General features: G+C 34.7%; 2 protein-coding genes across 8 annotated transcripts in view; one reads left to right on the forward strand and one right to left on the reverse strand.

The window, feature by feature from the left end:
• The window catches only part of LOC148946071 (E3 SUMO-protein ligase PIAS2-like), a 122,656-nt gene that overhangs the window by 42,082 nt on the left and 55,073 nt on the right, over positions 1-25,501 (forward strand). For all 7 annotated transcript variants that reach the window (XM_089098056.1, XM_089098055.1, XM_089098058.1 and 4 more), the window contains one exon: positions 24,545-24,860. In XM_089098056.1, the coding sequence (XP_088954182.1) occupies positions 24,545-24,860 (316 nt within the window). The remainder of the gene's footprint in view (positions 1-24,544; positions 24,861-25,501) is intronic.
• LOC148946073 (uncharacterized) lies at positions 14,277-15,461 on the reverse strand. The gene has a single exon (XM_089098199.1). The coding sequence runs from the start codon at positions 15,459-15,461 to the stop codon at positions 14,277-14,279; it is 1,185 nt and encodes a 394-aa protein (XP_088954325.1).

Here is a 25,501-nt window from a genome sequence, read left to right on the forward strand (position 1 = left end):
CCAGAGTAACTGAGGAAAAATAAAAAAACTGTAAATTACTTTAATTATTCAGTTGCGAAATAATCCTTTTGTTAGCTATTACTGAAGCAAATCATTTTGGTCTAACAGGTAAAATAGTCCCCTGATGATTATTTAAAATCTTTACTCCCTTATTGACAATTGATTCACTCTTTAGAAGGTTATCATAAATTGGGTCAATATTTAAATTACCCGTGTCCCTATTTATGGAAAGGTTAGCAAACATATATTTTTTAATTTCTATGGCTTCCCTGGCCCATTGGGTGTACCCCTTATCATTAGAAATAGCCAAGGCTTCATCAAATTTTACAAAATGGTCTGGTTGAAGCCAAATATGCTCTGCTAAAGCTGAAACGAAAGTTTCTGGAGGCTTGCTTAATTGTAGGGTTTTTTCTATTGAATTACGGTGTTCAATAAACCTTTCAACAAATTGTTGGTGAGTCCTACCAATATAGAACTTCCCACAAGAACACGGAATTTTATACACCCCACTTACTAAATTTCCCCGAGTTAAATCCTTACCAGAACTAAAAAAACTACTCATTGGCCTCAGCGATTGGAAACATGTATCAATACCAAATTTACGTAAAACCCGTGAAAGTTTCTCCCCCAAACCAGGTACATATGGTAATGAAATAAAGATTTTTGATACAACTAAATCTAAAGACTGAGAAACCTCAATAACCCTACTACTATGTTTGGCCCGTCTATTTTCAATTATTTTATCAATGAACTTAATTGGATAACTATTACAAAATAAAATATCCCTCAAGTATAACAATTCTGAATCCAGAAATTCCTGGGAACAGATTTTAAAGGCTCTATCCACTAGTGAAATTACAACCCCCTTTTCACCGACATAGGGTGGCAAGAATGAAAATTTAAATACCTATCATTGTGCGTAGGTTTTCTGTAAATCGAGAAAAGTAAATGGAAATCCCTTTTAATTAATAAAATATCCAGAAAAGGTAATTTATTATTATCCTCAAATTCAACTGTAAATTTAATATTATTATCAAAACTATTTAAATGCTTACAAAAAAGGTCTAAGGAGTCCAACCCATGTTTCCAAACGCAGACCACATCATCCATGAACCTACCCCAGAAGCAAGGGGAGATTCTAAAACTGTTTATAGCGGAGGTTTCAATGGAATCTATGAATAGATTTGCCAATAAAGGAGAAAGAGAAGCCCCCATAGGTAAACCAAAAATTTGTCTATAAAACTCCCCTCGAAAACCAAAATAAAAATAAAATTCATTTACCAGCATAATTAGTTTCATAATGACATTAATATCCAAACTGGCTAACGTCACATCCTGTATTAAATCAAAGGGTTTTTCTAATTTACTTTTTAAAATATCCTAGCACTTTTTTAAATCACAATTTGAATACATGGACACAACATCAAAACTACAAAGAATTGAACTCTCCTCCAACGTGAAATTGCTCAATTTATGATTAAGATCAGTCGAATTTTTTAAATATGATTTTTGTGTTACCAAAAGTGGACGTAAAGCTACCGACAACCATTTTCCTAATTTTGAAACAGGTGACAGAAAAGTTGACACAATAGGATGGACGGGGGTTCCATTCTTATAAATCTTAGGTAGACCATAGATCTTGGGTGTTGAACAACCCCTCGGATAATATTTGTTATAAAACTTTGGGGTAAAGTGAAAATTATTTTTCATTGACTCTAATTCCTTTCTTGTTGATTTTATATATTTATCTGTAGGATCAAAATCAAGTTTTTTGTGTGTAATAGTGTCCAAAATAATGGATTTCATTTGATTATTATAATCTTCAGTGTTCATAATTACGATGGTGTTTCCCTTATCGGCCCTGGTGATAGTAAGGAATTTATCCTTTTTCAAATCAGAAAGGATTTTAATGTAATTTTTTTTGTGAAATGTCTTTACCAATTACGTTCATATTAAAGGTGTTTAGTTTTCTTACGATCTCAGCTCTGAGTTCTTGAGGAGTATCAACCTTATCTATAGAAGCCATAATTCCTGATTCCACCTTTGAAATTATTTTTGAATAGGAGACTGGTGTTGGAAAACAGAACTTTGAACCTTTCAACAAAACGGCTTCCTGTTGAATATTAAGAGGCTTAGAAGACAAATTCTTAATTGCTGGACCCAGACAATGACGAGGATAAAAAACATCTGAATCTTTGAAATTCTCAAACAAAAGTTTATTAAACTTGTCAACCAAACGCACCTTGGACAAATGAAAATCAGGGCGAAAATATCTAATGGCCTCTACATGAAGGCTTATAAAAATATAATATGGAATGCGTTGTCATATTTAGTTTTAAACTTAATTTATGTCATGAGACTTATGAACTCATGACTGTTTTTGTCACATAATAACGTGGTATCTAGCTCATCGCCTTAATTTATTTTTTTATTTTGTTTCATTTTCTGTCACATTATGTGTACATATTTTAATTTATTTAGTACTCAGTGATTCCTTCCTGCAATTTTGTAAGAAAATTTGTTGATTTAATAGATTTGCATGTTTTGTAACTAAAGACAAATAATAATTGACAGAAGCGGATTATTGTTTCCCTTACTATTTACGAATGAAAGATCTTAAGCCAAACCGGCCAGCCATGACAAAAAACCAACAAAGAGAAAAATCTCTAAAAAAAAAAACAAAAACACGAGATTGTGGCCAGTGTAGCTAAAAGTAAAACAACAGAAAAAAAAAAACGCGTATATTTCGCCTTTATACAAAAAAGGCGTCTTCAGCACGAAAGACACAAAAAAAAAAAAAAAAAAAAGATAAAACTAAAAACCAAAAAAACCACAACAAAAATAAAAACAAAAAAATGTACAAACGGCGCAAACAAATCCACGTAGGGAAAAGATTCTAATATAGAGTTACTTCAGTGAGGACACCAGAGTAACTGAGGAAAAATAAAAAAAACTGTAAATTACGTTAATTATTCAGTTGCGAAATAATAATTTTGTTAGCTATTACTGAATCAAATAGTTTTGGTCTAACAGGTAAAATAGTCCCCTGGTGATTATTTAAAATCTTTACTCCCTTATTGACAATTGATTCACTCTTTAGAAGGTTATCATAAATTGGGTCAATATTTAAATTACCCGTGTCCCTATTTATGGAAAGGTTAGCAAACATATGTTTTTTAATTTCTATGGCTTCCCTGGCCCATTGGGTGTACCCCTTATCATTAGAAATAGCCAAGGCTTCATCAAATTTTACAAAATGGTCTGGTTGAAGCCAAATATGCTCTGCTAAAGCTGAAACGAAAGTTTCTGGAGGCTTGCTTAATTGTAGGGTTTTTTCTATTGAATTACGGTGTTCAATAAACCTTTCAACAAATTGTTGGTGAGTCCTACCAATATAGAACTTCCCACAAGAACACGGAATTTTATACACCCCACTTACTAAATTTCCCCGAGTTAAATCCTTACCAGAACTAAAAAAACTACCCATTGGCCTCAGCGATTGGAAACATGTATCAATACCAAATTTACGTAAAACCCGTGAAAGTTTCTCCCCCAAACCAGGTACATATGGTAATGAAATGAAGCTTTTTGATACAACTAAATCTAAAGACTGAGAAACCTCAATAACCCTACTACTATGTTTGGCCCGTCTATTTTCAATTATTTTATCAATGAACTTAATTGGATAACTTATTCGGCACCCAAGATCTATGGTCTACCTAAGATTCATAACAAATATTATCCTAGGGGTTGTTCGGCACCCAAGATCTATGGTCTACCTAAGATTCATAACAAATATTATCCTAGGGGTTGTTCGGCACCCAAGATCTATGGTCTACCTAAGATTCATAACAAATATTATCCTAGGGGTTGTTCGGCACCCAAGATCTATGGTCTACCTAAGATTCATAACAAATATTATCCTAGGGGTTGTTCGGCACCCAAGATCTATGGTCTACCTAAGATTCATAACAAATATTATCCTAGGGGTTGTTCGGCACCCAAGATCTATGGTCTACCTAAGATTCATAAGACTGGATCCCCCCTCCGCCCCATTGTGTCAACTTGTCTGTCACCTGTTTCAAAATTAGGAAAATGGTTGTCGGTAGCTTTACGTCCACTTTTGGTAACACAAAAATCATATTTAAAAAATTCGACTGATCTTACTAATAAATTGCGCAAGGTCACGCTGGAGGAAACTTCAATTCTTTGCAGTTTTGATGTTGTGTCCATGTATTCAAATTGTGATTTAAAAAGATGCGAGGATATTTCTAAAAGTAAATTAGAAAAACACTCTAATTTAGTACAGATTGTGAGGTTAGCCAGTCTGGATATTGAAGTCATTATGAGACTAATTATTCTGGTAAATGAATTTTCTTTTTATTTTGGTTTTCGAGGGGAGTTTTATAGACAAATTTTTGGTTTACCTATGGGGGCTTCTCTTTCTCCTTTATTGGCAAATCTATTCATAGATGCCATTGAAACCTCCGCTATAAATAGTTTTAGAATCTCCCCTTGCTTCTGGGGTAGGTTCATGGATGATGTGGTGTGCGTTTGGAAACATGGGTTGGACTCCTTAGACCTTTTTTGTAAGCATTTAAATAGTTTTGATAATAATATTAAATTTACAGTTGAATTTGAGGATAATAATAAATTACCTTTTCTGGATATTTTATTAATTAAAAGGGATTTCCATTTACTTTCCTCGATTTACAGAAAACCTACGCACAATGATAGGTATTTAAATTTTCATTCTTGCCACCCTATGTCGGTGAAAAGGGGGGTTGTAATTTCACTAGTGGATAGAGCCTTTAAAATCTGTTCCCAGGAATTTCTGGATTCAGAATTATTATACTTGAGGGATATTTTATTTTTTAATAGTTATAAAATTAAGTTCATTGATAAAATAATTGAAAATAGACGGACCAAACATAGTAGTAGGGTTATTGAGGTTTCTCAGTCTTTAGATTTAGTTGTATCAAAAAGCTTCATTTCATTACCATATGTACCTGGTTTGGGGGAGAAACGTTCACGGGTTTTACGTAAATTTGGTATTGATACATGTTTCCAATCGCTTAGGCCAATGGGTAGTTGTTTTAGCTCTGGTAAGGATTTAACTCGGGGAAATTGAGTAAGTGGGGTGTATAAAATTCCATGTTCTTGTGGGAAGTTCTATATTGGTAGGGCTCACCAACAATTTGTTGAAAGGCTTATTGAACACCGAAATTCAATAGAAAAAACCCTACAATTAAGCAAGCCTCCAGAAACTTTCGTTTCAGCTTTAGCAGAGCATATTTGGCTTCAACCAGACCATTTTGTAAAATTTGATGAAGCCTTGGCTATTTCTAATGATAAGGGGTACACCCAATGGGCCAGGGAAGCCATAGAAATTAAAAAACATATGTTTGCTAACCTTTCCATAAATAGGGACACGGGTAATTTAAATATTGACCCAATTTATGATAACCTTCTAAAGAGTGAATCAATTGTCAATAAGGGAGTAAAGATTTTAAATAATCACCAGGGGACTATTTTACCTGTTAGACCAAAACGATTTGCTTCAGTAATAGCTAACAAAAGGATTATTTCGCAACTGAATAATTAAAGTAATTTACAGTTTTTTTATTTTTCTTCAGTTACTCTGGTGTCCTCACTGAAGTAACTCAATATTAGCATCTTTTCCCTACGTGGATCAGTTTGCACCGATTGTACATTTTTTTTGTGTTTTTTTGGTGGTGGTTTTATTGGTGTTTAGTTTTATCTTGTTTTTTTTTTTTTTTTTGTGTATTTAGTGCTGAAGACGCCTTGTTTGTATACAGTCGAAATATCCGCGTTGTTTTGTTTCTGTTGTTTTTCTTTTATCTCCACTGGCCACAGTCTCGTTTGTTTGTTTTTTTTTATAGATTTTTCTATTTGTTTGGTTTTTTTTGTAATTGCTTGCCGGTTAGGCTTAATATATTTAATTCGTCAAATGTACGGGCAACAATTATCCGCTTATGTCAATTATTATTTGTCTTTAGTTAAAAAACATGCAAATCTATTAAATCAACAAATTTTCTTAAAAAATTGCAAGAAGGAATCAGTGAATCCGAAATCTTTTAAAATAGGTACCCATTTTGGAACTGAAAATGAAACAAAATTAAAAAATAAATTAAGCCTAATAGCTTTAAATCACGTAATTTATGGAAAAATACAGAGACGTTTTCAACTGTCTAAGGACTTAAATTCTGTTGGAAATTTTTTAAGAAATAACCTTCCATCTGATATTTTTATAAGAATTAAGGAAATGGCCATTAGATCTTTTCGCCATGATTTTCATTTGTCCAAGGTTCGTTTGGTTGACAAGTTTAATAAACTTTTGATTGAGAATTTCCAAGATTCAGATGTTTTTTATCCTCGTCATTGTCTGGGTCCAGCAATTAAGAATTTGTCTTCTAAGCCTCTTAATATTCAACAGGAAGCCGTTTTGTTGAAAGGTTCAAAGTTCTGTTTTCCAACACCAGTCTCCTATTCAAAAATAATTTCAAAGGTGGAATCAGGAATTATGGCTTCTATAGATAAGGTTGATACTCCTCAAGAACTCAGAGCTGAGATCGTAAGAAAACTAAACACCTTTAATATGAACTTCATTGGTAAAGACATTTTACAAAAAAATGACATTAAAATCCTTTCTGATTTGAAAAAGGATAAATTCTTTACTATCACCAGAGCCGATAAGCGAAACACGATCGTAATTATGAACACTGAAGATTATAATAATCAAATGAAATCCATTATTTTGAACACTATTACATACAAAAAACTTGATTTTGATCCTACAGATAAATATGTAAAATCAACAAGAAAGGAATTAGAGTTAATGAAAAATAATTTTCACATTACCCCACAGTTTTATAACAAATATTATCCTAGGGGTTGTTCGGCACCCAAGATCTATGGTCTACCTAAGATTCATAAGACTGGATCCCCCCTCCGCCCTATTGTGTCAACTTTTCTGTCAACTGTTTCAAAATTAGGAAAATGGTTGTCGGTAGCTTTACGTCCACTTTTGGTAACACAAAAATCATATTTAAAAAATTCGATTGATCTTACTAATAAATTGCGAAATTTCATGTTGGAGGAGAGTTCAATTCTGTGCAGTTTTGATGTTGTGTCCATGTATTCAAATTGTGATTTAAAAAGGTGCGAGGATATTTTAAAAAGTAAATTAGAAAAACAATTTGATTTAATACAGGATGTGACGTTAGCCAGTTTGGATATTGATGTCATTATGAAACTAATTATGCTGATAAATGAATTTTCTTTTTATTTTGGTTTTCGAGGGGAGTTTTATAGACAAATTTTTGGTTTACCTATGGGGGCTTCTCTTTCTCCTTTATTGGCAAATCTATTCATAGATGCCATTGAAACCTCCGCTATAAACAGTTTTAGAATCTCCCCTTGCTTCTGGGGTAGGTTCATGGACGATGTGGTCTACGTTTGGAAACATGGGTTGGACTCCTTAGACCTTTTTTGTAAGCATTTAAATAGTTTTGATAATAATATTAAATTTACAGTTGAATTTGAGGATAATAATACATTACCTTTTCTGGATATTTTATTAACTAAATGGGATCTCCATTTACTTTTCTCGATTTACAGAAAACCTACGCACAATGATAGGTATTTAAATTTTCATTCTTGCCACCCTTTGTCGGTGAAAAGGGGGGTTGTAATTTAACTAGTGGATAGAGTCTTTAGAATTTGTTCCCAGGAGTTTCTGGATTCAGAATTGTTATACTTGAGGGATATTTTATTTTGTAATAGTTATCCAATTAAGTTCATTGATAAAATAATTGAAAATAGACGGATCAAACATAGTAGTAGGGTTATTGAGGTTTCTCAGTCTTTAGATTTAGTTGTATCAAAAACCTTCATTTCATTACCATATGTACCTGGTTTGGGGGAGAAACTTTCACGGGTTTTACGTAAATTTGGTATTGATACATGTTTCCAATCGCTGAGGCCAATGAGTAGTTTTTTTAGTTCTGGTAAGGATTTAACTCGGGGAAATTTAGTAAGTGGGGTGTATAAAATTCCGTGTTCTTGTGGGAAGTTCTATATTGGTAGGACTCACCAACAATTTGTTGAAAGGTTTATTGAACACCGTAATTCAATAGAAAAAACCCTACAATTAAGCAAGCCTCCAGAAACTTTCGTTTCAGCTTTAGCAGAGCATATTTGGCTTCAACCAGACCATTTTGTAAAATTTGATGAAGCCTTGGCTATTTCTAATGATAAGGGGTACACCCAATGGGCCAGGGAAGCCATAGAAATTAAAAAACATATGTTTGCTAACCTTTCCATAAATAGGGACACGGGTAATTTAAATATTGACCCAATTTATGATAACCTTCTAAAGAGTGAATCAATTGTCAATAAGGGAGTAAAGATTTTAAATAATCACCAGGGGACTATTTTACCTGTTAGACCAAAACGATTTGCTTCAGTAATAGCTAACAAAAGGATTATTTCGCAACTGAATAATTAAAGTAATTTACAGTTTTTTTATTTTTCCTCAGTTACTCTGGTGTCCTCACGGAAGTAACTCTATTTTAGCATCTTTTCCCTACGTGGATTAGTTTGCGCCGATTGTACATTTTTGTTGTTTTTTTTTGGTGGTGGTTTTATTGGTTTTTAGTTTTATCTTGTTTTTTTTTTTTTTTTTTTTTTCTTTCGTTCTTAAGAAGCCTTTTTTGTATACATGCGAAATATACGCGTTTTTTTGTTTATGTTTTTTTACTTTTATCTCCACTGGCCACAGTGTCGTTTGTTTGTTTTTTTTTTTAGAGATTTTTCTCTTTGTTGGTTTTTTGTCATGGCTGGCCAGTTCGGCTTAATATCTTTAATTCGTCAATTTTACGGGCAACAATAAGCCGCTTCTGTCAATTATTATTTTTCTTTAGTTAAAAAACATGCAAATATATTAAATCAACAAATTTTCTTAAAAAATTGCAAGAAGGAATCAGTGATTCCGAAATGTTTTAAGATATGTACCCATTTTGGAACTGAAAATGAAACAAAATTAATAAATAAATTAAGCCTAATAGCTTTAAATCTCGTAATTTATGAACAAAAACAGAGACGTTTTCAACTGTCTAAGGACTTAAATTCTGTTTAAAACTTTTTAAGAAATAACCATACATCTGACATTTTTATACGAATTAATGAAATGGCCATTATATATTTTCGCCATGATTTTCATTTGTCCAAGGTTCGTTTGGTTGACAAGTTTAATAAACTTTTGTTTGAGAATTTCCAAGATTCAGGTGTTTTTTATCCTCGTCATTGTCTTGGTCCAGCAATTAAGAATTTGTCTTCTAAGCCTCTTAATATTCAAAAGGAAGCCGTTTTGTTGAAAGGTTCAAAGTTCTGTTTTCCAACACCAGTCTCCCATTCAAAAATAATTTCAAAGGTGGAATCAGGAATTATGGCTTCTATAGATAAAGTTGATACTCCTCAAGAACTCAGAGCTGAGATCGTAAGAAAACTAAACACCTTTAATATGAACTTCATTGGTAAAGACGTTTTACAAAAAAATTACATTAAAATCCTTTCTGATTTGAAAAAGGATAAATTCCTTACTATCAACAGGGCCGATAAGGGAAACACGATCGTAATTATGAACACTGAAGAGTATAATAATCAAATGAAATCCATTATTTTGAACACTATTACATACAAAAAACTTGATTTTGATCCTACAGATAAATATGTAAAATCAACAAGAAAGAATTTAGAGTTAATGAAAAATAATTTTCACATTACCCCACAGTTTTATAACAAATATTATCCTAGGGGTTGTTCGGCACCCAAGATCTATGGTCTACCTAAGATTCATAAGACTGGATCCCCCCTCCGCCCTATTGTGTCAACTTTTCTGTCACCTGTTTCAAAATTAGGAAACTGGTTGTCGGTAGCTTTACGTCCACTTGTGGTAACACAAAAATCATATTTAAAAAATTCGACTGATCTTACTAATAAATTGCGCAAGTTCACGTTGGAGGAGAGTTCAATTCTTTGCAGTTTTGATGTTGTGTCCATGTATTCAAATTGTGATTTAAAAAGGTGCGAGGATATTTTAAAAAGTAAATTTGAAAAACACTTTGATTTAATACATGATGTGACGTTAGCCAGTTTGGATATTGATGTCATTATGAAACTAATTATGCTGGTAAATGAATTTTCTTTTTATTTTGGTTTTCAAGGGGAGTTTTATAGACAAATTTTTGGTTTACCTATGGGGGCTTCTCTCTCTCCTTTATTGGCAAATCTATTCATAGATGCCATTGAAACCTCAGCTATAAACAGTTTTAGAATCTCCCCTTGCTTCTGGGGTAGGTTCATGGATGATGTGGTCTGCGTTTGGAAACATGGGTTGGACTCCTTAGACCTTTTTTGTAAGCATTTAAATAGTTTTGATAATAATATTAAATTTACAGTTGAATTTGAGGATAATAATAAATTACCTTTTCTGGATATTTTATTAATTAAAAGGGATTTCCATTTACTTTTCTCGATTTACAGAAAACCTACGCACAATGATAGGTATTTAAATTTTCATTCTTGCCACCCTATGTCGGTGAAAAGGGGGTTGTAATTTCACTAGTGGATAGAGCCTTTAAAATCTGTTCCCAGGAATTTCTGGATTCAGAATTGTTATACTTGAGGGATATTTTATTTTGTAATAGTTATCCAATTAAGTTCATTGATAAAATAATTGAAAATAGACGGGCCAAACATAGTAGTAGGGTTATTGAGGTTTCTCAGTCTTTAGATTTAGTTGAATCAAAAACCTTCATTTCATTACCATATGTACCTGGTTTGGGGGAGAAACTTTCACGGGTTTTACGTAAATTTGGTATTGATACATGTTTCCAATCGCTGAGGCCAATGAGTAGTTTTTTTAGTTCTGGTAAGGATTTAACTCGGGGAAATTTAGTAAGTGGGGTGTATAAAATTCCGTGTTCTTGTGGGAAGTTCTATATTGGTAGGACTCACCAACAATTTGTTGAAAGGTTTATTGAACACCGTAATTCAATAGAAAAAACCCTACAATTAAGCAAGCCTCCAGAAACTTTCGTTTCAGCTTTAGCAGAGCATATTTGGCTTCAACCAGACCATTTTGTAAAATTTGATGAAGCCTTGGCTATTTCTAATGATAAGGGGTACACCCAATGGGCCAGGGAAGCCATAGAAATTAAAAAAACATATGTTTGCTAACCTTTCCATAAATAGGGACACGGGTAATTTAAATATTGACCCAATTTATGATAACCTTCTAAAGAGTGAATCAATTGTCAATAAGGGAGTAAAGATTTTAAATAATCACCAGGGGACTATTTTACCTGTTAGACCAAAACGATTTGCTTCAGTAATAGCTAACAAAAGGATTATTTCGCAACTGAATAATTAAAGTAATTTACAGTTTTTTTTTATTTTTCCTCAGTTACTCTGGTGTCCTCACTGAAGTAACTCTATATTAGCATCTTTTCCCTACGTGGATTAGTTTGCGCCGATTGTACATTTTTGTTTTGTTTTTTTTGGTGGTGGTTTTATTGGTTTTTAGTTTTATCTTGTTTTTTTTTTTTTTTTGTGTCTTTAGTGCTGAATACGCCTTGTTTGTATAAAGGCGAAATATCCGCGTTGTTTTGTTTCTGTTGTTTTCCTTTTATATACACTGGCCACAGTCTCGTTTGTTTGTTTTTTTTTAGAGATTTTTCTATTTGTTTGTTTTTTGTAATGGCTGGCCGGTTCGGCTTAAGATATTTCATTTATTAACTCTCAATTAAGCACAATAGGTTATTTTTAAGTTTCACAGCTTAAAGTTAGACTATTGTCCCATCTATATCCGTAGAAGCTTTTCAAAATGAAAAAGTGTCATTTTTGGTAGCTGATTATTTAAAGCGTTTCTTATTGACGATTACACTGTAAAATTAGTTTTTATTAAAGGTCCAATTTGAAGTAATATTTTTACTAATATTAGACACTGGCACCTAGCCCTTGTAGGTGTTATCTTGAATATTAGCAAATTTAGTAAAATTTGTGGTTCGAGTTGGTCTGTTACTATTTGTAGATGACACTAGTTTTGTTAAATGAGTTGTTAGGTATAACTAAAAGTGGTCATTCATGGGACTTCAGGGGTTCGGCGCTCCCCTCCCCCAAATACTTTTTTTTTAATTTTTCGGTAATTCTTATTCAAATTATCAATTTTGAAATTATTCCCCCCCCCCCCAAGAAAAAAAAACTCTTTCGTTCGTGCCTGGCTTACTTTAATTTATAGGTGGATGAGTTTGACATTTTAATAACATTAAATAGGCTAATAGTAATTATTGAGTACCGTGTTTCGTTTGTAATTTCATTTCTTTGTGAGTTTAGTGGAATTCTACTCTACTTATTATATTTGTCTTAACAAATCTAGTCATTAGTAAGAGCTATTTAATCCTTAGGATCTATAATTACGTCCATAGGCTGCAAGTGAACAAGTTAGGTAGGTCTGCTTAGAGTAGGGTTACACGTGACTATGAAAAGAATCTTCAATATTTTTGAGATATCTTAGAAAGTATTTAGGGCTGATGTTTTAAATAAAGTAAGATGGATCTGAAGTTTCATCCTCTGTTGTCTGTAGGTGACTGAATACTGCATCGAGCTTTCTCTAAGCTATACCCTAGATCGTAAATGAAAAAGGCATCTTGTCAGTCAACACACTAGCTTTGAAATGGGGCGACGTCCCTCTCATGTATTATTTTTTTCACCACTTCATATGGAAGGGGTGGTCGTAAAACTTGGAAAAGGACTCGTTAGAACAGAAATTTAAAGTTCTAGTGTGCTTTTTACAGATTAAAATTGTATGGAGTTCACCAGCTCCCCTCCTTGCCTTTTTTGGCCCCTGGTCACCCAAAAACACCCTACAGCGTATTTTGATAAATCAAGATTTATCAAAATGCATTCTTTACAAAATTGTTGAAAAATCCAATTAATACATATGTACGTCTGACATGGCCTACATAGCCCCAGGAGCAGGAGCTATAAATTATGCAAATTATACATAATTATAATAGTTTTTATAGGCCTTGTAGGATAAAGGCGAGCGTGTTTGATCTCCGCTGTATGATTGGCTTGAAACTGTCAGGTATCGTTCCCTGGATCAAGAGGACCTGAAATTTTGTTGGAGATGGAGGGAGGACCAAGGTGTTTTGAATATAAATGTTTTTACTTTTATAACTTTAATAAATCAAATAATATTAACATTTTGATTACTGAATATCAGTATATGTATATTAAACTGAAAATGCACATTCATTTTTTTTTTCAGTAAAAGGGTAAATTATGTTCTGGCTTTGAGAAAGCATAAGGATATTGATCCCTTCTTATGTTAATTTCTGCTCGTTTTGAGTTTGACTCGGTTATTTATTGTAATTTCTGTTCGTTTTGGGTTTTATGTATTTATTGATGCTGATTATGGTAGTTTCACGCTTGGTAGATTATTTGATGTTATTTTTATCATTTTTGGTTTAATGGAGTTCTTTACTTTTCTTTGAAAAACTTATTTTGTGGAAAAAGTTTTTTTAATTAATTTCTGTTCGTTTTATTTAATAATACTTTAAATCTTTTCGTTTTTTAAAGACTGTATAGTTTGGCCTGCTATTTATATGCTGGAGAATTTTTTTTTGTAAATTTTAACAACATACACCCTTTTAAAAATCCGGACACAAATAATAGTGTTTAATTTCGTTTCATACCTCCTCTAGTTGACCTGAAATAGAAAACTTGAAACCATTCGCAAAAAAATATGTTTACTTTCTTTGATAGTTTGGGTACACTTACGCTATTTTGATTTGGTTAAATTTTAAGAGCAGAAGTAGCCCCGAAAATTTGAACATAATGCCCTCAGTCGTTCTTGGGATAGGGGAGAGAGGGGTGAAACCGTACATTTTGAGGATTTTGACCCCTAAAAAGTGTATTTCTAAAGATACGAACTTCCTTTTTACATGAATAGATAGCTCAATTATTCACTTTTCTTGGTGATTTTTTTCAATGAAATTCATCAAGTTGTTTCTGGGTGAGACCCACAAATGTGTCACCTATTCAATTGTCCAAAATCACCTCAAACAGGGGCTGACTTTGAAAACACATGGGGATTTTCTGTAAATTAATTAATTAATACTTGTGATTCTTGATTCAGATATTATTAACAGTTGATTCAGATAACATACAAGTTAAATGTTACATTAAATTTATTTTATGGGAAATTGAGCCAAATCACAGCCAAAAACAATAGCTTTGGCTGTTTGCCCAGTTCTTCCTGCTGATGCCGGTGCGGGAAGCTTCATAATAATGTCTTGAAAGTCAGTTTTTGCACAATCCTGACATTCAGGGAAGATGAACTTCCTACCAGACTTGCGCAGGTAGTTTATTTTTGCTACCCTGCCACTTATTTTTTCAATTTCACCAACATAATAAACAGCAGAGTTTTGCTTTTTTCCAACAATAAACCTCATAAGCACAAAATTTCCACAAGATAATTCTTCATCTGTCTCAAACTCACTGATACTTCCACAATGTAAAGACTCGTCATTGAGCTGTATATCTATGTCTGAAATGCTGTCTCTAGTTTTGTCTGCAATGAGTGAAACCTTTGACTTTTTTGGCGACCTTTTCTTTTTCTTAGCAAGCCTTAGCTCAGTCTCTGCTTCTAGTGCTCTTTTTTCTGGCGTTTCTGTCAGAATTCTACTTTTGCCTTTTTTACGGTTTTTGCACCGCCACACTTGCATCTTTGCCTGTGAATATGGTCTGATGCTTTCAGGAGTTACTGCCGTAGGCAAGTTTGACTGCTGTTGACCCATCATGACAGGAGATGAATCACAAAATAAACTAGGGTGAGGATCATCCATATTGGAAGTTTCTGGGGCATTCTGTTCAGCTGGATCTGGGTGGTTTGTCACCTCAGCTGGCAGAAAATCAACTTCTGTGAACACATTTGGATTTAAAGGCCAAATTCCTGCCTTCTCAAAACCAGCTGTGATGTTTTGAGGATTCAGCTTTTCCAGAAAGGGATACTTGCACAATTTTGCTATTTCATGTATTGAAATTCTCTGACCAGGGTTTAATTGCATCCAATTGTCAAATGACTCCCTGATTGCATGCTTCAATGGTGCATACACTGAAAGATCAAGGGGTTGGAGACGATGGGAGCAATGGGGAGGAAAGGTTAGGAGGTGGATGCCATTATCTTTACAGAAGGAAACTAATTCTACTGAAATATGGCTTTCATGATTGTCAAACAAGAATAAAACAGGGTTATTTTTGCTGGGTTTGACCTCTTTTAAAAAGTGTTCCATGGAACAAAGGAAATTGTCCAAAGTCATCCATCCACTGCGATGGGCTAAGCCAATGCATCCTGGTGGTCCATCTCGATACATCCTCTCTGGAGCTTTGACTTGGAAAAACAAACACTGGTAGAATTGTCTGACCAATTGCAGATACAAAGCATAGCATTGTGGTATTTTCCCCTCTTTCTGCTGACACAGTCTGTGCCACCTGTTTTGCTCTCCTTTTAGCAATCACCTTTGGGGCCTGAACAACTGTAGTACTTCTGTTTCATCACAGTTCCAAATTCGACCAGGAGGAAAATGATACTTGCAATATAACTCCTGAAGATTTCTAAAGAAGACAACAATTACAACGGCATTAAAGCCGGCAGCACGAGCCTGGCTTGTATTTTCGGATTTTCTGATAGACAAACTGGCGTTCCGCTTGATGAAACCTCTTAGCCAATCCACTCCTGCTCTCTCATTCAATTTCCAGCTTGATGGGAATTTTATCTTCAATGTTATTGCCCATCGGTAGGCTAACTTTCTTGTTGCATAGGGAGTCGGCCCATGGTTAAGTAGTGAGCATTTTTCGAGGTATGCAGCAAGCTCTTTCTCTTGTTTGGAAGTAAGAACAAACTTAGTGCTCTCCTGAACAATGTCATTGTCAAAATTCCTACCACTAGCACCACTCTGCTCGAGAATTTGCATTTTTGCCTTGTATCGTTTCACGGCATCCGCAAGGGTACTCTTCTTCAGGGAAAATTCTTCTGCGGTTGCTCGGAAAGACAACTTCCTATGAATAAATTAAATAACAGCATGCCTGACTAATTCTGGATCAGGAGGACCACTCCCTTTCGAATGTAGGTGCGAACCATCTGTAAAAGAAAATTATAATCGTCAGAACCTCAAGAGAATAACATGGGAATTAACGCAGGTCACGCCATGCTTTGAGGCATAGAATGGAAAGATGCCTGCATGCAGCGTAATGTTTAGGTTTACATTAGAATACAAAACATTAAACAAAAAAACTTTAAAAAACCACATCAATCATTTATTTATATTCATTTTAATTATGTTTCTACAAGTTGAACAAGCATTTCGGGGGGTTTCAAACCCTCTACCCCCTTGGATACAGCCTTAGACGCTACTGTTTATCTTTCTGATATAAGTAGGCATTGAATAAATGTTTATTGTTCAACATAATAGTAAATCATTTAATAATAAGTATTTTTTTTAAATATGATGGGTGAAAATGAATTGAACTGATCTGCATAGCTGTGAAGATGTACTGTAAATCTAAGCTTATATAAATCTCACATTACTCTATTTGAATGATTACTGTCTAATTATAAGTTCCAATCACATATATTATAAAACTAAACATTATAATATATAAGACAATAATCCATTGAATGTATACAATTCAGAGTATGTATTTTAAACAAGAAGGGGTGGGGGGGGTAAGGTTTATTGGTACACCTGTTAAAAAGTATTGAAGAATATTCGATTAAGATTAGCTTGAATATTTTTGCCATAAACAGTGACATGCCGAGACTATTTTAAACGCATAGACAGTCAAAAGTACACCTTAATTTTGGATAGAAATTAAAGGCTAAGCTTAGCCAAATCATAGAAAATGCTGTCCAATCTTGAACATGGGATCTTAAAGTTGGAACAAAGTATCTAAATAATAGGCAGACTTGATCTTGGACAACTTTGATTCAAGACAAAGATTGTTACACAGAGTAGTTGTGTTTAAATAGGCTAGGCTGTAAGACAAGGGATAACTTTTGTCTAAGTGTAAATGTTGAAAACAAAGTTTGATAGTCAAAGCAAATCACTTCAGTTTCTCTATAGGACGACAGGAATACAGTCAATTTCACCAATATTCTGCTTCCAGCTACATATAGTTCTATTTTCCAACTTGTAAAAGACTTCCGTCAGTACAGGGCGAAACCGGACACCACGAAAAGTGTCCGGAATCGTCCCCAAAAAAGTGTCCGGAGTTACCCCATGTTGACGCCATTTTGAAATATTTTCTTTTGTAGATAACAGCCTGATATTTACTGATGAAAATTACCATGCAAATAGCAGGGGTATACCTTGTCTGATCCTACTAACTCACGGCTCAAGAGCTACAATAACTTAGAAAATATATGACAAATACTACATATGTCAGGATTTCCAGCAAGCACATAAAAACTTCCTTACCTCTTTTCTCGGTTGTCTCTTTTCTCAAAAATTTAAAACTTGCGGCAAATGAGCGTTACATGAAGGGCATCTAGCGGGAATTTTTTGAAAGGATTAGCTCAAAAACTTTAGACGACAGGTCAAACGTACGGAGTCGCCCCCGTGCGGTATCGCCCCTCTCTCCCCTACTGTTGAGATGCCATATTAGGAATTAGCATTAACATAGTGCATTTTGATTTAATCTTAAGGCAACATTTAGCTTTTAAACATAATGGGCAAATGGGAGGGTGTGCGTGGGAGGGGGATTAGTTGCCCTCCAATCACTTTCGACTATTAAAAAGTGCATCAGCCTTTTCTGTTTTCAATCCAATGAGCCCTTTTCAAAGTTCCTACGACAACTCCTTCAATACGAAGTACCCTGGTCTAAACAATAAAAAAAAAAAAAATACATTATACCCACATCGATCTTTACTATAAAAATGTCAATCTTTTCAATCACTTTCGACAATTAAAAAGGGCACTGGGCCTTTCGATTTCCAATCAAATGAGCCCTTTTTGAGTTTCTACGACAACGCTTTCAATAAACACCTTATATGCCCCCAGGGCATAAATTAAAACCCTTACCATAAGGGCTGTGAGGGTGGTTGTCATTCTCTAAGACATAATTTCCAGAACTTTGAACTATGTTAAACAAAATGGCTATTTCAAAATTTTGATTGGATATGTTTGGGGAAAAGGTGAGTGTGAAAGGGGCGTTAATTGCTCTCTAATCACTTTCAATTATTACAAAAGGTACTAGCTCTCTCAGTTTTTATTCAGTTGTGCACATTTTAAGTTTCTACAACAAAGCTTTCAATAAAAAAAACTTTATTCGCACCCAGGGCATAACTTACAACCTTTTCCCTGGGGGCTCCGGGGGGTTTGTCATCCTTAAATACATAATTTCAAGAACTTTCAACTACGTTGAACAAAATGGCTGTCTCTAAACTTTGATTGAATGTGTTTGGGGAAATGGTGGGTGTGAGAGGGGGGCTAATTGCTCTCCACTCACTTTCGACTATTAAAAAGGGCAATTTCAATTTCCAATCAAATGAGCCCTTTTTGAAATTTCTACAACAACTTTCTATATAAACCTTATATGCCCCCAGGGCATAACTTATAACCCTTGTACTGAGGGCTCTGAGGAGGTTATCATTTTAAATGACCTGATTTCCAGAACTTTCAACTACGTTGAACAAAATGGATATCTCAAAATTTTGATTGGATGCGTTTGGGGAAATGGTGGGCTTGAGAGGGGGGTTAGTTGCTCTTCAATCACTTTCGACCATTAAAAATGTCACTAGCCCTTTCAATTTCCAATTGAATGAGCCCTTTTTGAAGTTTCTACGACAACGCTTTCTATAAATATCTTATATAATTTAATATGCCCCTAGGGCATAACTTACAACCCTTGCCTTGAGGGCTGTGGGGGGGGGATTGTCATCCTTAAAGACCTAATTTCCAAAAATATCAACTACGTTGAACAAAATTGCTATCTAAAATTTTTTGATTGGATGTGTTTGGAGAAAGGTGGGCGTGAGAAGGGGGTTAGTCGCCCTCAAATCACTTTCGACTATTAAAAAGGGCACTAGCCCTTTGAATATCCAATCAAATGAGCCCTTTTTCATGTTTCTACGACAAAGCTTTCAATAAAAACATTATATGCCCCAAGGACATAACTTATAACCCTTGCCCTGGAGACTGTGGGGGGAGTGTCCTGTTCAAAGGTGTAATTTCCAGAGCTATCAACTGCGTGGAACAAAATGGCTGTCTCAAAATTTTGATTGGATGTGTTTGGGGGAAATGGTGGGCGTGGAAAGGATGTTAGTTGCCTTTCAATCACTTTCGACTATTAAAAAGTGCACTAGCCATTTCAATTTCCAATCGAATGAACCCTTTTTGAATTTTCTACGACAACGCTTTCTATAAAAACCTTATATGCCCCCAGGGCATAAATTACAACCCTTACCCTAAGGGCTGTGAGGGTGGTTGTCATCTTCAAAGACCTAATTTCCAGAACTTTTAACTACGTAAACAAAATGGCTATCTCAAAATATTGATTGGATGAGTTAGGGAAAATGGTTGGCGTGAGAGGTGGGTTATTGGCCTTTCAATCACTTTCAATCATGAAAACGGGCACTATCCATTTCAAAGTCCGATCGAATGAGCCTTTTTTGAAGTTTTTGCAACGACGTTTTCTATAAAAACCTAAAATACTCCCAAGGCATGACTTGCATCCCTTGCCCTGAGGGCTGTGGAGAGTGTCCTCCTCAAAAACATAATTTCTATCTGGAAATCAACTACACTGAATAAACTGGTTGTCTGAAAATGTTAATGGGATATGTTAGGGGAAATAGTGGGCGTGTAAGGGATGATAGGTTCAGTCCGATGATTGTTTAGTATTGAAAAGAGAACACACAGCTCACAATTTCCAATTGAAGGAGCCCATTTTGAAGTTTCCACGATACCTCCTTCGATACGAAGTGCCCTGGTCTAAAAGAAAAAAAAAATTAATAATACATTGTGCCAACATCGTTCTTATATGCCCTCAGGGCATAACTTAAAACCCTTGCCCTGAGGGTTGTGGGGAAGTGTCCTCCTCAAAAACATAATTTCTATCTGGAAATCAACTACGCTGAACAAAATGCCCTGGTATGGAAGAAGAAAACAAAAAATAAATAATACATTGTGCCAACATCATTCTTTATTTAGGCAGCGCGATGATGAAACTATGATGAAACTTAATAGTGTAAGTCATTGTGCGAAGAGAACCCTAATGTTCGAAATAAGTTAGCTGGGAAGCTCGGGTCCCTATAGATGGGGCTAAAAAATGGCCAAAAACATTTTTCCCTAATTGGCTTGAAACTTATATCCTTAACTGTTTGGGCCAAGGAAGTCCAAATGCACAAAATACAATGTAGCTTTGTCTAAAAATTGGGGTGGAAAAAGGGCAAAATAAATTTTGTCTGAACAGTTTGAAACTTACACCCGCAAGTTTGTGGCCGAGGAGACCCTAATATACGAAAAAAACAGGATGGGAGAATGGGATCCCCTAAAAGGGATAAGATTCTCTTCCCATCGCCTTGAAAGCTATACCCGTAAGTCCTTTAACCAGGGGAACCCTAATGCCCGGGAAATTGAAAGATATTGGTTTGCCCATGAACAGGACCTGAAAACGGGAAAAAAAAGAAAATTTCCTACCGTTTTGGAATCTCCATCCGTAACTCCCAGTTTCAAGGTAACCCTAATTTATATTGTTATCAGTAGTAATAAGGAGTACTATTTCTGACGGAGCCATAGGAGAATCACTATGGCTGAAGGTTATACAGACATCACCATTACACAGACAAATTTTTAGAATGATGGCAAAATAATAGGCATTCTTTCAAGATTGGAGTCAAATGCGTGTTTAGATTTTAATCCCGTGTAAAAGCGAATTCTCGACTAATTTCTAAGACAGTATGTTTTTCTTCCGCTAACTAAATTTCAATAAACATTTTCTTTGCCAGTTTTTTTTTTTTTTTTACCCTAACTAGTTTTCTAACACAATTTTTTTTTCAGCTAACTGGATTTTAGTAAACTATCTCTTCACTAAATTTTTCTTTTGCCAATTAAATTTTAATATGCTTTGTTTTTTTTCTTCGTCCGGCTTTTTCTTCTGCTAATTAAATTTTAACATTTTTTTTGTCGTAACTAATATTTTAATGTTGTATTTTTTTCAGCTTACTAAATTTTAATAATTTTTTTTCTTCAGTAAGTTTTTTATGCTAACTAGTTTTCTAACATAACATTCTTTTTTTCTTTTTGTAACAAATATTAAACATATTTTTATTTTCTAACTAAATTTTAATGAGCATCTCTTCTACACCTAGTTTTTTTGCACCTGTTTATAAAATACTGTTATAGATTTTCATGTTAACACATGAAAATGCCTGTAAACAGACACTTGGTTTGTTCCTAAAATTCCAGTCAAGAAAGAAAAATAGTTTCCATGCATGTATGTTTTTATTAAACCGTATATTCATATACATTTTCTTTACTACTACAATTTGTTCTTAGGGCAGTAAAATACATTTCATTCAAAACAATAATGACAACAAAGTGAATATACATTTTGTTTATTTAACAAACATCTTTCTGTATCAAAAGTACAATAATCAATAAATGAATCTTTTAAATCCAACAGTTCTCATAATAGCCAGAACGAAAACAATACATATTCACAAACCGAATATTTACACAACAATTAAAAAAAAAAAAAAAAATTGCACTTTTAAAGCACACTATAGAACATCTGGATTGGATCTTTTTAAAAATGGTGTCAATTGGCAGACCCCCCCCATGCCGGAAGCAGTGGATTTTAAACCCTCCATCCGAGAGTTGTGTGGTGAAAAGACCCCCTCTCCCCCTGGGTCGGCTTTTGTGGTGCCCTTCCCCTCCAAAGTGGAATAGATTAGTCTATTTTGCTGACACAGATGTCCTCTAAATTTTACGGATTCATCTCGATCGGAAATTAAATAGTGACCAAGAGGGAATACTTTTACCCCTTCTCTACCAACTTACACCTTGTCTATTCTGGCACTTTTTTCAGTTTTGACACTGTAATTTTTATAAAATTCAATGAGCAGTTTGCCATTAATTTTGCACGAGGAATGGTGCAACTTTTCACGCACTCACGACATCCACTCATGTTGATTTTTTTATTAACGTAGCGAGTGGGCCACCCTTACACGTTTTTTGTATTTCCTAATTGTTTTGTATAAAGGTGACTTTGGGGATCTCAAACACACCTTTGGAAATAAAATCACTCTCAGTCTCTGATTTGAAGTCCGGAGCTGATTTGATTCTGATTTAAGCTAATTTGGATTCCTTCGTTGCTCTAGTTCCGAACAGACCTTTCCGCCCTAGGTTTTAAAATTCATCCAAGAGGTAACGACGTCACCGATGGCTAAATCTTCCATTAAAATATTGGTTTTAACTTTTAACAGAAGAGAATCCGTGACCTAATTGTAGCTGTCCCTCTCCAGGCCACTGAACTTCAGCGACGCTATAGAAAACATCAACATGAATTTCTTGGATGTCTTAAGGATTGAACTAACCTTGGTGTTAAAAACGACATTAATTTTTTTTTTTTCAATGTAAAATTTTATATTTCTCTGATTTTCAAAAAAAGGAGAAAGACCCCCTAGAAGTCATAGAATTTTCGTGACCTAATTGTAGCTGTCCCTCTCCAGGCCACTGAACTTCAGCGACGCTATAGAAAACATCAACATGAATTTCTTGGATGTCTTAAGGATTGAACTAACCTTGGTGTTAAAAACGACATTAATTTTTTTTTTTTTTTCAATGTAAAATTTGATATTTCTCTGATTTTCAAAAAAAGGAGAAAGACCCCCTAGAAGTCAAAGAATTTTCATGAAAATCACACCATCAGAGTCATCGTATCAAAGAACCCTACTGTAGAGGTTTCAAACTCCTATCTGAAAAAATATGGAATTTTGTAATTTTTGCCAGAAGAAAGATCACGGATGCTTGTTTATTTACTTTTTTCAGGGGTGATCGTATCGACCCAGTGGGCCTAGAACGTCGGGAGAGGGCTTATTCTAACGGAAATGAAAAGTTTAAGTGCCCGTTATAAGTGACCCAAAAATTAGAGGGCAACTAGGCCTCCTCCCTCGCCACTTTTTTCCCAAAATCGTCCGATCAAAATTTTGAGATAGCTATTTTGTTCCGTATAGTTAAAAGGCCCAATAACTATGTCCGGAGATAAAATGACCCCCCACAGCCCCTGAGGGAAGGTCTTTCTCATTGTTTGTCCAATTTGCCCATTGCTTACGTATAGTATGCATATATATTGGGAAGTATGCATACATTTTTAGGATGGGGAGGGGAGGACGAATTTTCTGCTGAGGGGATTTTGCGCTGGGAGAATTCTCCATGGAAAGGGAAGTTTCCAGGGGTTGAACTTTTCGGGGGAATTTTACACTGGGGAATCTGCCAGAATTCCTATACGAAATTTCTTTATATGTTTTGCTTTCTCTTTAGCGATTCAATTTTACGCGTGGAGATGTTAAGGGTAATTGTCCGGGGTAATTTTCTCCAGAATTGAATTGTCCAAAAGATATTTTCGTAAGGAGGGGGTTTTTTCCGTGGAGGTAGAGCCAGATATCATAGCGTTATTTAAAAAACGAGCAGAAATTAAATTAAAAAAAAATAATTTTGACTGAAGTATGGAACAAAATTAAAACTTAAAACGAACAGGGATGCATACATATTTGAGGGGGGTTGCCCCCTCCTCAACGCCTTGCTCTTTGCGCTAAAGTTTAAATTTTTTCCTAATTCTTTAAAAACGACTCCTGAAACACAAGGGTCGTTTAATTAGAACAATAAGTAACTTTTTTTAAATGGCCGAAAAACTTTAGCATGAGTAGCGAGGTGTTGAGGAGGGGGCAATCGCCCTCATACATACTCGTATATGTAATAATTTCTGTTCGTTTTAAGTTTTAATGTTGCTCCTTACTTTCAGTTGAAAAAACTTTTTTTTTTGTTTAATTACGAACATATTCGCACATTTTCTTGAAAGCAGAGTTTAAAATTAGTTCAAATATTTACCTATAGGCATTCAAAAGTGCTAAGAGTTTTTTTTTTGTTTTTTAATCTAGCTAGTTTTATAAATCTTTCAAAATTATTCTTTTACATAAGATTGACTTTTACATAAAATTTTAGTTGTATTTCCATACAATTAAATGTGTGGCCGGTTGATCCTAGAAGTGCTTCTTTTGAGTAGGCCATTGTGTTTCTAAGCTAGGACAGAGGATAAAAGGGAAAAAAGAGGGTCCAACCGTGTAGAGACACCAATATATGTTTCAGCTACGGTTTTCCGAATGAGTGGGTTCTTTTGACCAATCTGGAGGGGGAGTAGTTACTAGAATTATCGTGGAATATATTTGTTCTTTTTCTAGGTGGACCGTGATTCTGAAATAGCCTTGACATCTCTTCGTGTTTCAGTAAACTGTCCCTTAGGGAAGGTCAGAATGGCCATTCCATGTCGACCAACGACCTGTTCTCACCTTCAATGTTTCGATGCATCTTCGTTTTTACAAATGAATGAAAGGAAGCCCACTTGGGTGTGCCCTGTTTGTGACAAAGCCATTCTCTACGACAGTCTTATCATTGATGGTTATTTTACTATGGTGCTAGACTCTAGACTCTTGCCGAGTGACTGTACCGAGGTGGAAATGAAAATTGATGGCTCTTGGGAACCAAAAATAATTTGTGGTAAGTACATGAAGGCAATGTCAGTCATGAAAATGATTGATGTTAAAGAATTGTATTTATTTTTAAGCTTTTGCGCCATATAAAAAAAGGAAAAATTCATAGGTAGAATAGGCCTACTAAAACTGGTAGTAAAACATACATATTAACAAAGTGACTACGTTTGAATTTACGACTACGTTTGAATTTTTTTTATTGCCGTGAAACTCTATTTCTACAAACTGGAACAAAAAGTTAATTGGACTAATATGTGGACAAAGAAACTAAACAAGGGGGTGACATCTCTTGTCTAATGCAGTAAAATGGTCGAATATCTCGTCCTCGTTGAACCAATTCGCCTCATCTTTATTGCAGGCTATGACAAGTGCATTGTAAAGCCTTTTGTTACCATAGGTCTTGTGTAAATATACCTCTGTATGTTTCATGGTGCTGAACAATTGCGTTTGTCACAGAAATCAACAGAAGAGGAAGAATCATATCAATAATTTGAATAAGTTTGCTGAAGGAACTTGGCGGCTTTGAAATCTCGGACTCAACTTCGGAAATATTGTATAGGTGGATCGGTATCGATTCAACAAGTGAATTCGCCACTGCGGCTTGCAAAGGTAGGGCTATATTGTCGATCCCAAACTTTGGGGAGAAAC

Source organism: Artemia sp. Qi Xiang Cuo, chromosome 12, assembly GCF_049724085.1.
Source record: "Artemia sp. Qi Xiang Cuo chromosome 12, ASM4972408v1, whole genome shotgun sequence".
Taxonomy (NCBI): domain Eukaryota; kingdom Metazoa; phylum Arthropoda; class Branchiopoda; order Anostraca; family Artemiidae; genus Artemia; species Artemia sp. Qi Xiang Cuo.

Coding starts and splice junctions, on each gene's coding strand:
- LOC148946073 (XM_089098199.1), bottom strand. CDS start 15,461: ATGTATCGAGATGGACCACCAGGATGCATTGGCTTAGCCCATCGCAGT.